The sequence below is a fragment of the Papio anubis genome, chromosome 10, assembly GCF_008728515.1.
Source record: "Papio anubis isolate 15944 chromosome 10, Panubis1.0, whole genome shotgun sequence".
Classification (NCBI taxonomy): domain Eukaryota; kingdom Metazoa; phylum Chordata; class Mammalia; order Primates; family Cercopithecidae; genus Papio; species Papio anubis.
The window spans coordinates 99200117-99216520 of NC_044985.1; the positions used below are offsets into that span (position 1 = coordinate 99200117).

A 16404-nucleotide genomic window follows, 5' to 3' on the forward strand; every position below is an offset into this window, starting at 1 on the left:
CTTGCTTGATTAGTGAAGAGCCAGTGATTCTTTTTGACTCTTTTAATATTGCCACTTCTTATAATAATGACTACTCAGCACGAAGATAAAATAAGAACAGTCATGCAAACCTTGTTAATAATAAATGTCATCCTTGAAGACCTGAGATCCTTAATAAATGTCAATTAGAGATGCCATTAGGTGAAAATATTCATGTTAAGCTGATTTTTCCTCTTTGAGCTCCAGATGAGGGAAGCAATTAATGAACCAGCCTGAGCAGAGTTGTCTAGCACTGTGTGTGTCTTTTTGGAACTTCAGTGATGAGGCAGTTGAATCACCTAATGAGCTAAGAAGGCAGCTCAGCTTTCTCCTTAAGGATAAGTCTTAGAGCAAGGTTTTCAGGAAAATTACACCTCTTCAACCCTGGGAACACTTGCTTTAATAAGCCAATGAGCTGGCTTTACAGGTTGTGTGTATGTTGTGGTGTATGTGTATAAGGGAGTTGGTAAAATGGTTTCGAGGGGAAATGTGCCATAGAAAATAACTCCCCCCGACACACACACACACACAAACACACACACACACACACACCTCTCTCCCATAAATTATATTAGAGATTTAAAGTGATATGCAGATCCACAGTCAGAATCTGCGCCCTCCCTGTTGATGTCATTAAGATTAACATAGCAGCCAAAGAGCGGGAGGCTCAGCTGACCTGTGATGGGAGCCTGGGGTCTGCTCCAGCGAACAACAATTGAGGTGTCATCAACTTGGTCCACAGTTGGGTCAGGAGGGGCATCGGGCGCTAAGAAAGAAAGAAAGTGGGGCAAACAGTCAGGAAGTGCTCCTACAGGCCTGTGTTTTACAGAAAAAGATTCTTTTAACACTATGTAGCACACAGGTACCTGTTGTTTGTGAAGTAGACAGGATCAAACTCTGCTCCCCATCCTCAGATATCTCATAGACATTTACAATGTATTTTCGGCCAGGAAGCAGGTCAGGGATGTTCACGGAAGTGGCTGTGCTTGGAAGATCTTTGAAACGAAAAGACAAGGTAACTAATCGGAGCAAACTAGTCCCTCAAATGACTCTACAGCTTATAAGAAGGATATTTTAAGAACTATATATTCATAGGGAAAAATGACTGAAGGTAATGTGCTAATAGATAATCAGTGATTATTATTTTTACAGAGTCTTGCTGCATTGCCCAGGCTGGAGTGCAGTGGTGCAATCTCGGCTCACTGCATCCTCCACCTTTCGGGTTCAAGCAATTCTTCTGCCTCAGCCTCCTGAGTAGCTGGGATTACAGGTGCACACCACAACACCTGGCTAATTTTTTTTGTATTTTTATTAGAGACGGAGTTTCACCATGTTGACCAGGCTGATCTCAAACTCCTGGCCTCAAGTGATCCACCAGCCTCGGCTTCCCAAAGTGCTGGGATTATAGGAGTGAGCCACTGCACCCCGCGTAATCAGTGATTATTAATGTACTATGGGAAAACCCCACTCCTTGTCTTTCTCCTTTCTCCTCTTCCTCCTTCCTTTCATTTTTCCAACTTTTTCTCTAAAGATGTGTAATTTTTGTAATCTAATGCCAAATTTTTAAAAATAGCTCTCTGCAGTAAGAAGTCAGGGTAGTGATTATTGGTGGAAGATGATGTGGTCGGGATAGACAGATATTCTTTTTCTTGATCCGGGGGCTGGTCTTGTGGTGTGTTCACTTTATAAGAATTCAAATTCACTGAACTCAGTGCTTACGATTGGCACACACTTCAGTGTGCCGATAAAGTTTTTTAAAGGCCCCTCACCATAACTATTTGAAAAGTATGAGTGACGATACTATGCTAACATTGTCAGCTGCAGTCCTGGTAGTTAATTCCACCAAGAAAACAGCTTTTGCTGTAGACACTTGTGCCCAGGTAGGCACATGATGCAGCTGGCATCAGGGACCAGGAACATGTGAGGGTGGCTTGGGAAAAACCCGGCCACTTCCTAGAAAGACTCAGTCCTTTCCTTCCTCATGCCGGAGGCTGGTTTGTTCAGTCTGAGCTGTCAGCCAGTTCCAGACCACAGATACCACCTGCCTAGAGGCCCCTCCCAGTGAGAGGTTTCCAGCAGCTGCCCCAAACCTGTCTTGAGCGACATATTGAGCTTACCCAGATACTGTGGCTCATCTCCCTCCTCACTCAGCTCATATTCCACCCGGAATCCCGACACGGTGTCGGAAGCTGAGACCCAGGAGACCACAAAGCTGCTGGCTGTGATTTCAGTGACAGATTCAGAAGTGGCCACAAGGGGAGAAAGGGGAGTTGTCTCTCCTGTCACGGTGTTGCCTAGAGAGTCACAGAAAGGGGAAAGTCAGCCTTCAGCCTTCTAGAAAATGTATCGTCCTTGCTGCCAACATCATTTTTAAAAATGTTGGTGCCCCTCATGGAAGAATATGAATTGAGAAGGAAAGCACTTCCTCAGGAGAGCCCAGCTCCAGGAACCTTGGGCACAGGAGGCGTGAGGGTGGTTGTGTACGTACTGGTCACAGGTGTGCTGGTGCTGGTGGTGGTGAAGTCAAAGCGAGTCACTTCTCGGTGGCCGTACTGCTGGATGCTGATGAGCTGGCCCTCGTATACCACACCAGGCTTCAGGCCTTTGATGGTGTAGGAGTTTAAGTGGCCTGGTATGGTAGCTTCCTTCCAACGGCCTACAGAATTTTTCTGAAAATTTAAATAAACACACACACACACAAGTGTTTACAAGGATGAACATTTGAAGATGATGTTCAGTAATCTTCAGAGAAGAATGACATAGGCAGGACTTAGGCAGCTCCATTCCAGAGGAACATCATGGAAAACTGGATTCCCAATGGTTATATAGTTAGGTATAGTTAGATATAATGCTAACTATTGTTAACATAGTTAACATATAATGCTAACTACTGTTAACATCAACAAACTGCTGCAGTTTACTTACTAATACCCATTCTCTGTGCTATTTACCTACATTCTCCCATTTAGTCTCCATATCCTTCTGATGGTGAGGCAATGGCATTGTTGCTCCCATTTTACAGATGGAGAAACAGAGTGATATGTGATATGTCCGGGGTGACATAGTTGCAGACACTGGGCACCTTCCCTTTTTTTTTTTTTTTTTGAGACAGGGTTTCACTCTTGTTGCCCAGGCTACAGTGCAATGGTGCAATCTCAGCTCAACGCAACCTCTACCTCCCGGGTTCAAGCGATTCTCCTGCCTCAGCCTCCCAAGTAGCTGGGATTACAGGTGTGTGCCACCACACCCGGCTAATTTTATATTTTTAGTAGAGATGGGGTTTCTCCATGTTGGTCAGACTGGTCTCGAACTCCTGACCTCAGGTGATCCGCCCACCTCGGACTCCCAAAGCGCTGGGATTACAGGTGTGAGCCACCACACCCGGCCCACACCTTCACTTTTACCAAGTTAATTATGTTATATCAGTAACATAATATGATTAACCTAAGCTTTGCCTCTCCTATTTATTTTTTGTTCTTGTAACAGATAACATTACTCTCTGAAGTACAGAAATGCCAATGCCATATATTCTATCTTTTAACTCAGTGGGATACGATTCAAGTTTCTTGCCCTGAAAAAACAAAGGCAGAATGTTGCTTTGTGACTCAGTTCCTGGGGCCATCACATACCAGATTCAAAAAGTCTGGTTTTGTGACTCATTCTTGGATTGGAGCTACCCCATCAGAAGTGGTTACCCAATTTTGGACAAGACTGCAGAAAAAATGCAATTTTGGTTTATTTAATCTTTTGCTCCCAGTTTATATTTCACATCCTGTTCAGCTTCATTAATATGCCATGGGTCACAAAACTCAGTGCAATAAAATGTGTATGAAAGAAACACCCTTACTTCAGACAAGATGAGACACTTTCAAGTGTAAATATTCTAAACTAATATAAGTCAAAATATGTTTTTTATGCCCAGTGATTTTTTAAAATTACCCAGTCAACCAGTTCCTCAATAATTCAAATACTCAAGTGTCCATTTATATTTCTGGAATAAGCGAGAGTGATCGTAGTACTCTTCACAGTGAAATTTTAACTCAAATACACTGTGGAAAAAATTTGAAATCAGTCACTGCAATTAGCTCAAATTTAGTAATAAATCATTTTTCAATGTGAGCTTGTTTGGTTAGTTATTAGAAGAAAATAACAGAAAATAAAGTCTCAGGCGGCATCCATTAAAAAAATCCCTGAATTTATGTAGTTGTTAAAAATCTCAAAAAATGTGTCACTGCTGCTCTTTGAAGACTTTTCAATTCAACATACATTTTATATCTCCTTTTAAGTGTCTCCCACTGCAATGGTCTCACATAATACTTTGGATATCCTTAATTTTAAAGTAAATAAAATTAGTGATGTAATAAGAAGACGAGAGACTAGAACGTGTTAGATGCACTGACGCTGTTGACTTAGATCACTGGATATCAACTTCTGCAAATGGCCAGATTATGGACATAGGGTGAAAGAAGAAAAAGGATGACTTTTTTTTTTTTTCATTCACCATTTGTTAAGCAGTGTGCCAGGTGCTGAACCATTCTAGACTCTAGGGAGACTATACTGAGCTAATGAGAAAGACACGATTCCCCTCTCTAACAGAATCTGTTTCCATTTTCTATTCTTCTGGTCTTGCCGCCATGTAGACAACATGCTTACACCTCTATTTTTTTCATTTGTCAACAAGAAGTCATATTTACAGACTCTTTACTATGAGACTTGAGGATTTATTTATATATTTATTTATGTGGACACAGGGTCTTGCTCTGTCTCCCAAGCTGGAGTGCAGTGGTGCCATCTTGGCACACTGCAACTTCCGCCTCTCAAGCTCAAACGAGCCTCCCGCCTCAGCCTCCCAAGTAGCTGGGACTACAGGTGCATGCCACCTTCCCCTGCTAATTTTTATATATTTTTGTAGAGCTGGGGTATGGGCATGTTGCTCAGGCTAGTCTCAAGCTCCTGGGCTCAAGTAATCCACTGGCTTCAGCCTCCTAAAGTGCTGGGATTATACATGTGAGCCACCGTGCCCAGACAAAGTTGAGGATTTAGCTCAATAATACCACCCTTTTCCTTCCAGAATCGTGGACATTCGCAGGGTCTGACATTTGTATCATTATATTTGTTCTTCTTGTGTTTATATTTGTAATTTAAAGTATTAAGTACCTTTTTTTTTTTTTTTTGACTTCATCAGCTTTTGGTACCATCTCTCTTGATTCTCTATTTTGAAAGATAAAGCTATCACCTCCTCTCTTCTCCACCTTCCATATCTACCATTTTTTCATGTAAATGTTTACTTTTTATTTTGTTTTTGTGCAACCAAGTTTCCATGATGCATCTATAGACTGATCGTATCAAGCATTAGAAATATATTCTTTTTAATGAGTCTAACATCATGACTGCTGGGTGGATCAAAGTTTCCAGAATCAAGGTTCAATGGAATTTTTCCTCTCTTTGTTTTTATACCTTAATATTGCTGCATTTTAGTTTGCTTTATATAGGAATTATTGCCTTATAATACATTCGGGGTTTTTTTTTTTTGAGGCAGAGTCTTGCTCTGTCGCCCAGGCTGGAGTGCATTGGCGCTATCTCGGCTCGCTGCAACCTCCGCCTCCCGGGTTCACGCCATTCTCCTGCCTCAGCCTCCAGAGTAGCTGGGACTACAGGCTCCCGCCACAATTTTTTGTATTGTTAGTAGAGACGGGGTTTCACCATGTTAGCCAGGATGATCTCCATCTCCTGACCTCGTGATCCGCCCGCCTCGGCCTCCCAAAGTGCTGGGATTACAGGCGTGAGCCACCGCGCCTGGCCACATTTGGGGTTTTTTTGAGAAAGACTCTCTCGCTCTGTTGCCCAGGCTAGAGTGCAATGGCGTGATCTCAGCTCAACTCCCTGCGACCTTTGCCTCCTGGGTTCATGCGATTCTCCTGCCTCAGCTCCTAAGGAGCTGGGACTATAGGCATGTGCCCCCATGCCTGGCTAATTTTTGTATTTTTAGTAGAGATGGCGTTTCGCCATGTTGGCCAAGCTGGTCTCAACCTCCTGACCTCAGGTAATCTGCCTTCCTTGGCCTCCCAAAGTGCTAGGATTACAGGTGTGAGCCACTGCACCCGGCCACATTTGGGTTTATTATACATTCCTCCACCTGATTGTCATGTTATTATTTAACTGCATTATTTGCCCCTGTGATTAATTATCCCCAAGCCTACTTTTTCTGTGAAATCTCTCTTTATTCTTGGAGACCTCAATCCCTCATCCCTCAATCCCATCCTCATCTTTCTGTTCCATCTGTATTGGTTGCCCTCTAAGCCAGCTATGCAGTTATTACATTGCAAAGTTTTCCACCACTATCAGGGGTCTGATTTGGAAGCACTGTTTGCTGGACCCCACAACTTTCTTCTTATTTCACTCTTGTTTTTCTGGAGTGTATCTACAAATACTCTTAAGGAAAAGGATGTATGGAAAATAAACTACCAAAAATCTGTCTGAAAATATTAATGTGCCCTCATATTTGATTGATAACCTAGCTGAGTATGGAAGACTTTAAAAGTTTCTTTTTATCCTTGGAACTCTGACACATCAAAGATGTGTCTAAACGTGGTTCTTTCTGCTAATTTTTCTGGGCACCTAGGAGGCTCTTTTAAATCTGAAAAATTCTGTCCCTCTGCTTTAGGAATTTAGAAAAAGAATAATTTTAACAGTTTAAATTTTTCCCGAAGAGTTTAAATTTAACTGCCTGGGTTGGTCAAATTTTGTTTGTTTTTAATTGTGGAATTCAATAGCTATGATTTAAAATGGACATTTTTTTCTTCTATGTTTAAAACAGTGTTTCTCAAATTATGAGCCATGAACTTTGGAGTTAAACAGGGCAGGGTTTAGAGAGTAAGAGAAACTAAAACTAAATAGACCAATATTCTCCTTATTTGGTTTCTTCAATTTCTAGTCACTTCTCATTAGGAAATCACAGGGCTACTGTTTAAATAAACCAACTGTCATCCTTCATCTAAACTTCCCTCCCATCATCTCTTTTCCTTCTATCTAAATAAATTCAGTAGATCAAAAGTAAAATTTTAAAAATGATCACTTTAAAAGTGAATCAAAAAAGAAATATATTAATTTGGCTATTTTTTTTTCAAATTATGAAAATGACACCAGTAATTTTCCTTTGATGAGGTTGCAAGACATATAAAAACCTTAGATTCTCTTCCCACATTGGCCAAGAACAATTTTAAGCATTATCAGTTCTAAGTCCTTACAAAAAAGATTTCTCTAACATAAAGAGCTAAATTCTTCCAAATACCAGCCACCCCCGTCCCACTGCAAAAAAAATAAAAAATAAAACCCAAAACCAAAACCAAAATCCCCTCAGTCTACAAGTCAATTTAATTGAGCACATATTGTTTGTTCACTAAGCAAATATAATAAAGGCTATAGGCATAGTTAATCAGACTTATTGACTCAAAAGCTGGGAAAAAAAGAAACCATCAGAATTTGATAAGGTCAGGAGACTCAGTATCCAAGGTTTCTGGGTGGGATACTCACAGGCCTCCACCTGAGAATGTACTTGGAAATGTGAGATGGCTGTGGTGCATTCCACTGGATGGGGTGAGAGTTGGGCTGACTCGGAGTCTCAGTGATAAATACTTCGACAGGACCACTTGAGCCTGGAAATGAAAATGTAACATTTAATTATCTTAGATATTCACTCCAACTTAAAACTGTGTACATGGACAGTCATCATTAAAAACAGCTTTGCTTGTCGTTAAATGTGAGTATAGTAAAATTATTTGGGATTAGTTAATCTTTTAAATATTTACGTTGAAAATCAATGCAGCAAATCCATTTTTAGCTGATAATTACTGTTCTTCATATGAGAAATGCAAATCGTAGTTGTTTATAGCAAATAAAATACATTTTTAAAAAAATGTCTCTTGGCTTGCTTTTATTTTCTCTATTATCAAAGTAAGAATTGTGAGAAAATTGTGAAACGATCCTATAAAAATAATGTAATACAGAATGCAAACTTCATTTACTTATTGTATTGAGCCTCTTTTAAAGCAAATTCTAATTTTGGAAGGTTTTCATCAAGAATGAATCTACTACCTAAGAAGGAAACAACATTCCAAAGGCCATATGAGATGATGTAAAACAAACACATTTCTAAATGGGGGTAGAATCTTAGACAAATAGGCAAAGGTAATAATTAAAGACCTAGTTTTATTTCTCATCAGTCTAAGCAATCTATCAGTTTGGAAAAAACATCTCGTTTTATTTTTATTCAAGAAGTGTATTCCCAAATCACACCATTGATCCATAAAATTATTAAGTGATTAAACTTATTTTTTTCCAAAATCAGTTATCAACATAAATGACTTTATGAAGTATATACTAAATTCCGTATTTCTACATCTTGATGTATATCACTGCTAACAAAATTTAAAGTATGTTTTTGGTTCTTTTGTCTAAAAAAAACAGGAAAATAAGGGAAGTAGCATCAATTTCTAAATAGTGTTAACTCCATTTAAGATAATAATGAAATAGCTAGAAAATTTATGCTTGCAGAACAGAAAACTATCTTTTCTTAAAACATTATCTTTATGATGTCAGTCAATGTTTAAATTACTAGAAATAAAAATCATGTCTTATAATAACCCTTTCAAGAATTTTTAACTGACACTCTGTCAAACAGAGCAAAATTTTGCATGTGTAATAAAGCACTTCACCAGATTATTAACAGATTTAAGTTTTCTGAAAGCTTCTAGGAAAAACTACATTGATTTTCAAGCTTTATTATCTAAGCTGTTAAATTCTCTTTGAAAACAAAGCTTTCTGTAGCAGAAAAAAACATATAACTTGGATATCCATGTAGATTCAGAAATTCTAGAACAATATGCTCACTTCCACACCAGTAACAATTCCAGGTTGGTTGAAGATTAACAAATACTTTGAATCGTAATTCCATTTAATGCACATATTTCCAAGCCACATGAATACCAAAATACCAGAATGCATAAAATTATCAGTTTTTCATTTTAAAGTTGTATGCATTTCACAGAACACATAGGATGTTTGTTTTAATCAATTGGCCTAAGTCAATTCCATGTCCCTGTTTGAATTGCCCCTTCTGTTTATGAAGATCCCTACAAAGGGAAACACATTTTTAAAGACAACTATTCAAGAAAAATTTTGGAGATGTGACTATTTAACGTACTTCCATGTAGATCAGGAAAGCTAGGAATATCATGTCCTTAATTATTTATGATAATTGGCATAGGGTTATTTAAATATTGATCCTTTAAAGAAATCCGTCTACAATTTCCTCTATAAAGAGACATCTGATACACAGTTTATTTAGTTTTGTCAATCACGATTTTGAGGGGGGAAAAGCTTATAATGGTTAAATGTCTACTAAGTTTTAAAAAAGCAACATAAATGACCTTTACTGTTCACCTCTAAGCCTAATCATATTTCTACATCCACAAGGACACAAGGAGGAGGATAAAAACGGGCAGGGAAAGGAAGGAAAAAGGGTACTGCAATGGTTTTTACCCCAACCAAAGTGGAACAAAACTACGGGTCCCTTTTGCTTTCATAAGATTTCAAGCACTGGTCTGAAATTCTATGTTTTAAAATTTAGCCTTGTGCCATAGCCCACCTTTAAAGGAAATGGACTGAACAGCAATGGAATTTAGCATGTTTTTGTTCAGGAAGTAAAGAGACTGTGACAGTTATTTCTTAGATCAATTAAATTCCTCTATACTAGCTTATACTACATATAATTACTCTAGCTTATATTACGTACCTTTGAAGACAGAAAAGGTAAAAATTATGACATCTTTTACATTATTAGATTTAAATTTTTGACAATCCTTTTGCTACTGGTAGTTGGTATAACTTTTTAAGTTAACTTAATTGGCATATACTAGCTATTGCCATTGTGAAATCTTTACTCCCTCTCTTATTCAATATGAATAAACTAACAATAAAATGGTTGAGATGATACCAAAAAAAGGAGATAGTATAATGTCTACACTTTTAAAATTAGTTTAAAATAAAGTCTAACTGAGTAATTTCCAATAGTAGTGTCCTTGGAGAAGTTAAACATTTATGATTTTTCGACTCAGTCCTTTTTTTCTCTATTTATTTTGCTGAGATCTGTGCTTTTCTAGTTGCTTATTGACAAACCAAATGTCTCTTATCTTTTGCTAGTTTGAACAACTCTACCAAGTTCTCTGTAGGAGGAACAAACAGGGCAGAACTCAGAGACAATCTATTGGTAATCTGTTGTTCCTTTATTCTCACCACACTCTTAAAGCCCTACATGCTAGGCCACTGAGCAAACCAGAGATACAGATAAGCACCAAAGAGCGTATCTGAGGTCAAATGCCAATCTCTTCCCTCCAAAATCGCCTCTGTGCTCAGTGGGCTCTTGCTGTTCTCCTTTTTAAAGAGTAGGAGTAAGGTCAACATGTAAAACTCCAATAACTCAAGGATTCCTTCCTTTACGGATTTTATCTCTAACATGTCCACCTAAATGCTTCCAGCAAGCATATATTAAGTTACAAAACATTAAGTGATTCCTACACCCAAATCCTCCAAGAAATACAACTTAGGAGGTTGATCAATCTGTGCTATAAGCCTTCAAAAGCAAAGTCACCTTCCCCAGCACTGACAGTGTCTGAGGGTTGGGAAAAGCAGAATCTTCCAAGTTCCCAGAAAAGGTCCATCTGGGTGTTTAGTACTTAGGATGGAACTTTAAAGGTAATCAGCTACAATCTCCCCATATTACAGATGAGGAAATGGAGGAGTGAGGCTTGGCTAACACTACCTTTGGCCAAGTTGTTCCCATAGCTTGTTCTCTGTCACAGTGAATCTCTTATTACAGAGTTAATTTAATCTTAATTTCTGTCGCATGCAGATTCTGACACCCTGAAACTCTTTTTTATTTCTGAATGTAGGCCATATTTTAAGTCAAACATTAGTGAAGACTTTGGAGATTTTGTACCTCAGCAGTTGCTCAAATAACTGATGTCTGTTAATTAGCCTTTCATCATTTAGTAACATGTTTTATTGTAATCACTCAGTGAATATTTAAATGCAATTTTTCCCCCAAATGAATTAATTACACCTACAGCTAGGTATGATGTCTTTGTGACCTGGAAAAACTCAGCAATAAACATTTGAGGGTGTTTGAACTGTGTGGGCAGAGAGTTGACCAAGTTACTCAACCCTTGGCCCAACATACTGTGTTCCTGGCTGCAATTGATCAAATAAATGAGAAGTTTGATACAAAGGGAGCTTAGATGACATGTTGAATGAACACGTACCCTAGGTTGCATTTCATGCCATCTCTCTACACAGCTTCTCTGTTAAGAATCATAATATAAAACCCCAAACCTTTACTCCCAGCATAACTCACTTGGTGGTTTTTATTTCCATGTATGGATATAAGATGAAATCAGCCAGAGTGTCTTAACCTAATGGCATATTTTACAGTGTTAAGAAGTAAAATTATAGACAGGCACATCTTCATAGCCTTCTCTACCTTTTACTTGACAGAGGAAGAGAGAAAAGTTATTTTAATGAAAAATTCAATTATTAGATAATAATAGGAGAAAAGGGTGGGAAAGAGGGGAGACCCCCAACTTAGGCATGAGATCATTAATAATCACTGCCCTGTTGTTATAACCCAATTGGCAGTTCTCAACTTGCAGTAATAGAGCTACTTACTTGGATAGGTCTGTAAAGGTTGGCAATGCCACTCCCCAATGCCACGGCCATAGCAGTAGCACTGGTATCTGACACCATGCACATACTTCTCCCATGAATCTCCAATTTGATAAAATGTCCCAGTCTCTGAATCCTGGCATTGGTCTAAAATACACGCAAAGAAAAGATAAACAGCCTTGAAGACTTAAAACTATGAATTTAATTTCAGGGTGCTAGAGCATACATTTAGTTTGAATAGAAATTTGCAACTGTCCTTACACATATATGCAGTCAAAAAAGTATTTTGTTCACATTCTTTACCTTACAGGACAATTTGTAATAATAATTTTAAAAAGTACCTATTAGGAGGAATAGTTTTCTAAAGGGTAATATTTCTAAATAAAAATGTAAAGATTTGGATTTCAGTGTATATTGATAATCTACATATTAATATTAAATATTAGATATTATTTTACCCATATTAATGTAACTGGCTTAACATTTGAACGGCAAGAAAAAAATCTGCAATAATTTCATTTTCCTTCTTCAAAATTTAAAGAAACTAATTTGACATTTAAATGACAGAGCTAGACTTTAACTATGAGTACTTGCTGAGCAGCTTCTAAGAAAACCTCTCAGGCTTCTCTCTCAGTTCTCGCAATCTCACGCTAAACGAACTGATGATATCAGTTTGTTTTCTTAGTTAGCAACCAGTCTCTTTTGGTAAAAAAAATAGTAATGGATTACCTTAAACTTTGTCGTGCTGGTAACACAGCTCTTTTAAGGCTCAGCCTTCACTCTTTGCTTAGTTCTATTTTGAAGGGCAGCCAAAAAAATCCTAGAGTATTTTGGTGGGCGATATTTACTGGTACAACCCTTTGCTCATGCTGTTGCACAGCTGGTAAGGAAGAGAGTTTGAGAGCAGCCTGACCAACATGGAGAAACCCCATCTCTACTAAAAATACAAAATTAGCTGGGCCTGGTGGCGCATGCCTGTAATCCCAGCTACTCGGGAGGCTGAGGCAGGAGAATTGCTTGAATCCAGGAAGCGGAGGTTGCAGTCAGCCAAGACTGCCATTGCACTCCAGCCTGGGCAACAAGAGCAAAACTCTCTCTCTCAAAAAAAAAAAAAAAAAAAAAAAAAAAGGAAACAATACTTTTCATAGCATGAATTATCTTTATGATTCTAAACCAAAGAATAAATTCCATTCAATTAAAATAAGCCTAAATTTGTCATCAAATTCAGCAAAAACCAGATGACTACCAATATCAAGATATTTTGGTTCAATATTAGAGAGAAGACTTTACAAAGCTCTTTGCAAGCAACTGATTAAAGTCTGGAGCCAACTTCAGTCACGTGATTTCACATAGCTTTTCTCATCTGAAACTTGCTCACCATTCTCCCTGTGCAAACTCATCTAGGGAAATGGGGCTACTCACCGACGGGATCACACTTCCATCTGCCCCGACCCTGACCGAAGCATGTACAGTTCAGCATGTGTCCCTCTTCATGACGCTTGTGGAATGTGTCATTCACATTGTAAGTGATGTCATCAACAATGCACTGATCTGTTGAGGAAATAGGTGGGTGAGTGAGAAACTTTTTAAAGTTCCATTGATGAAAGAAAAAAGGTATGCTTCTCAAAGCACACAGCTACTTCTGCTTAATTATCAACACCTTCCACTAAAATAACTTTTCTACAAGCATAGAATAACCTTTTTAATACAATTTTTGCCAAAAAATTTTTTTTTCTCTCCAAAATCTGTAACTGTTGCAGAGGTTACAGCATGCTCAAGTAAAGGATATGGCCGGGCACAGTGGCTCACGCCTGTAATCCCAGCACTTTGGGAGGCCGAGGTGGGCGGATCATGAGGTCAGGAGATGGAGACCATCCTGGCTAACACGGTGAAACCCTTCTCTACTAAAAATACTAGCCGGGCGTGGTGGCGGGCACCCATAGTCCCAGCTACTACAGAGAATGGCATGAACCTGGGAGACGGAGCTGGGAGTAAGATCACGCCACTGCATTCCAGCCTGGGCGACAGAGCGAGACTCCGTCTCAAAAAAAAAAAAAAGTAGTAAAATACACTTTCCTGTGAAAAGCCAATATTTGAACAAATATACATCTTACTTTCTGAAAATTTCTTGCTTAGTTGGTAATTTCCTTTAAATATCTGCTTGTTAGGATAAATAAGAAGAAGATTAAACATATTTATCTAACACCCAGCATGATGTAGTGGTCTGGTCTATGGAATAGGGGAAAGGGGTGGAGATATATATATTTGGGAAATAAAATGTCCACAGTATTCATATTGCTAAAATAAATTAGGCCAACTCTGTTGCTCACTCTTTGAGAGATCCTGAGAAAATTACTTTTTCCTTTTTGGGTCTCAGCTTCTTGATCTATAGAGCGAGGTCTGTATGTGTTATTAAGGTCTCTTTCAGCTCTGCAACACCACATGTAATTATTACTCCTGGATGGTGTTACCCACTGGACACCACAAAAGGAGAACAAATTCAGACCAATATCTACACACTAGCCATACAGATTGTTAATAGCTCAGAGTTCTCCCTAACTATTACTTTTCAAATCAAAGAAATGGAAAACTAAAACACTTTAAATAAGTCAATACTTCCTCATATTATACAGCTGGGTGCAAACGAGAAAAACTAATCTGAACAAGGAAAGTTAGTCCCCTATGTATTTGTTTCCTGAAATTTAGATCTGCAAGGATCTGATTTTAGAATAACAAGGTCTTCATTTCTTTACAGAAATTATCCTATCTTTTCTAGACATGAATCCAGTGGCATAGCCTAAAGCTGAATGGATCAAATGTTTCATTCTTACTTTTGAAGTCATCTTTTTGGCTCAGCCTAAGTACTTACATCCTAGGAATGTTTCAGAACATTAGCATTGCTATGCCAGCTTGTCTTAGCAGGCTGCCTGAAAGGCTTATCTTACCAAGCATGGTAGACTAATGAATGAAGTGGCATTGAGTATTTCTTCCCCTGCTTGTGGCAAAGTGCAAGTTTTCATTAAAAAAATGTCTCCCTCTCTGTACCTTTTGCCATCTCAAATGTTTTCATTAATCAGCCAGCGTACCTCGAAGCTGCGAGTAGGCAATGCATGTCCATTCCCCACGACCGTTCCCAACACACGTGCACCTCATCATGTGGCCCATGTCATGCTGCTTATCCCACTGATCTCCAATGCGGTACATGACCCCTTCATTGGTTGTGCAGATTTCCTCATGGGCTGTTTGGAAATGGATGAGAAAGGCACTTGATAAATGATCACAAGGTCTAAACAGGTATGTGTGCAATAGGATCCGTTCAGTTTGGTCATCCCAAGAATTCTCACTGGGGAAGAAGCTTTGTGTGCATCCAAGAAATCTAAGTGCTGTCAGGTGAAGGGGTAGAATTTTTGAGCCCTGGAGGCAGAAAACATAGTCCAAACATGAAGTATGTCATAGAAAATAGTTACAGGAAGGGTTAGGGGATGTTAAACTAAGATAATACCTACACATTCACACAAAGGGTTCATGCTGTTCTAGAAGCCTGGATTTAACTACTGCTTCATAACTTTTCCCAGTTCCAATTTATTCTGGATCAAATAAAAACTATGTGTTTGGATATAGAATTTCAAGCAAAAGTGGTTTTTTCTTCTAAACTCAACATTTTCTTTTGTTGAAATAAAGAAATAAAAGTGTAAGCAGTTTCTTTGTCTCATAGTCACTCTTGACAGTGCCTACTGCACAAGCTCTTGGTTCTACAACTGGAAAATCAAGGGGTATCTATGGGGTTCTTGAAATCTGAAAACAAGTAAAAGATATTGGTTTCCATTTGTTCGCCATCTATACAAACTGGAAACCTTAAAAAAAAAAAAAAAAAAAAAAAGCGAGATTCCCTACCTGTTAGAAAACACTGAGTTTTAGTCACTTTGGCACTCTTTAATAAGTGCTAGAGCTTATGCCATCAAACCACAACCATGTGTCAATGTTGTAGCTCTGTGACTAAAGCCATCATATATATATTAAATGTTGTAAGCTACTCAGTTGTGTGCTCTTTACAAAGACAAACCTGTGTAAATTCATATTTCCAGACTTAGAAATAAGTAATTATATTTTGACATTAAATCATGTCAATGAGGTTTAAAAATTATATAAATAATTATCTAATTATTCTTCCCAATCCTTATGTATATGATGTAACATCACACACATACACACACACACACACACACACATTTCACAGAAAGTTTTCTGTTTTCTCAAAATTGTCTTAATGAATGAAATAGGAGTAAACTGGACACTAGTCTTTAGTCTCTATTCCCTAAATAGTTGTCAAACAAGACAACCCACAAGGGCTTCATCTTACCAGCCATGGGGCAGAATCCAAACTTCTGGTCAGCATCATAGTTCTGTGTGGTCCCACACCACTTCATGTTGTCCCTTCTGCCCTCAGAAGTGCAATCAGTGTAATTGTGGTTGTTGTATAGGAAGGGGAAGTGGCACAAGGCACCATTGGAATTTCCTCCTCGAGTCTGAACCAAAACTGCCAGGAACAATACACAACAAGGAAGGAAAAGATTACCGCTGAGCTTTCCAATGTACACAGAATTACTGGTCTGAGAGAACCAAGTTTCTGCAGCTAATTCTCAGAGAGTCTATTTCAGAATAAAAAAT

The 16404-nt window shown here is 38.4% G+C and overlaps 1 protein-coding gene across 30 annotated transcripts in view; it reads right to left on the reverse strand.

Annotated features, from left to right (window-relative positions):
- Window positions 1-16404, reverse strand: part of FN1 (fibronectin 1) — a 75640-nt gene that overhangs the window by 47042 nt on the left and 12194 nt on the right. For all 30 annotated transcript variants that reach the window (XM_017946925.3, XM_031651495.1, XM_031651496.1 and 27 more), the window contains exons 9-17: window positions 16097-16273; window positions 14823-14975; window positions 13159-13287; window positions 11740-11883; window positions 7552-7673; window positions 2507-2687; window positions 2136-2312; window positions 885-1013; window positions 695-784 (exon numbers count right to left, since the gene is read on the reverse strand). In XM_017946925.3, the coding sequence (XP_017802414.1) occupies window positions 695-784; window positions 885-1013; window positions 2136-2312; window positions 2507-2687; window positions 7552-7673; window positions 11740-11883; window positions 13159-13287; window positions 14823-14975; window positions 16097-16273 (1302 nt within the window). The remainder of the gene's footprint in view (window positions 1-694; window positions 785-884; window positions 1014-2135; window positions 2313-2506; window positions 2688-7551; window positions 7674-11739; window positions 11884-13158; window positions 13288-14822; window positions 14976-16096; window positions 16274-16404) is intronic.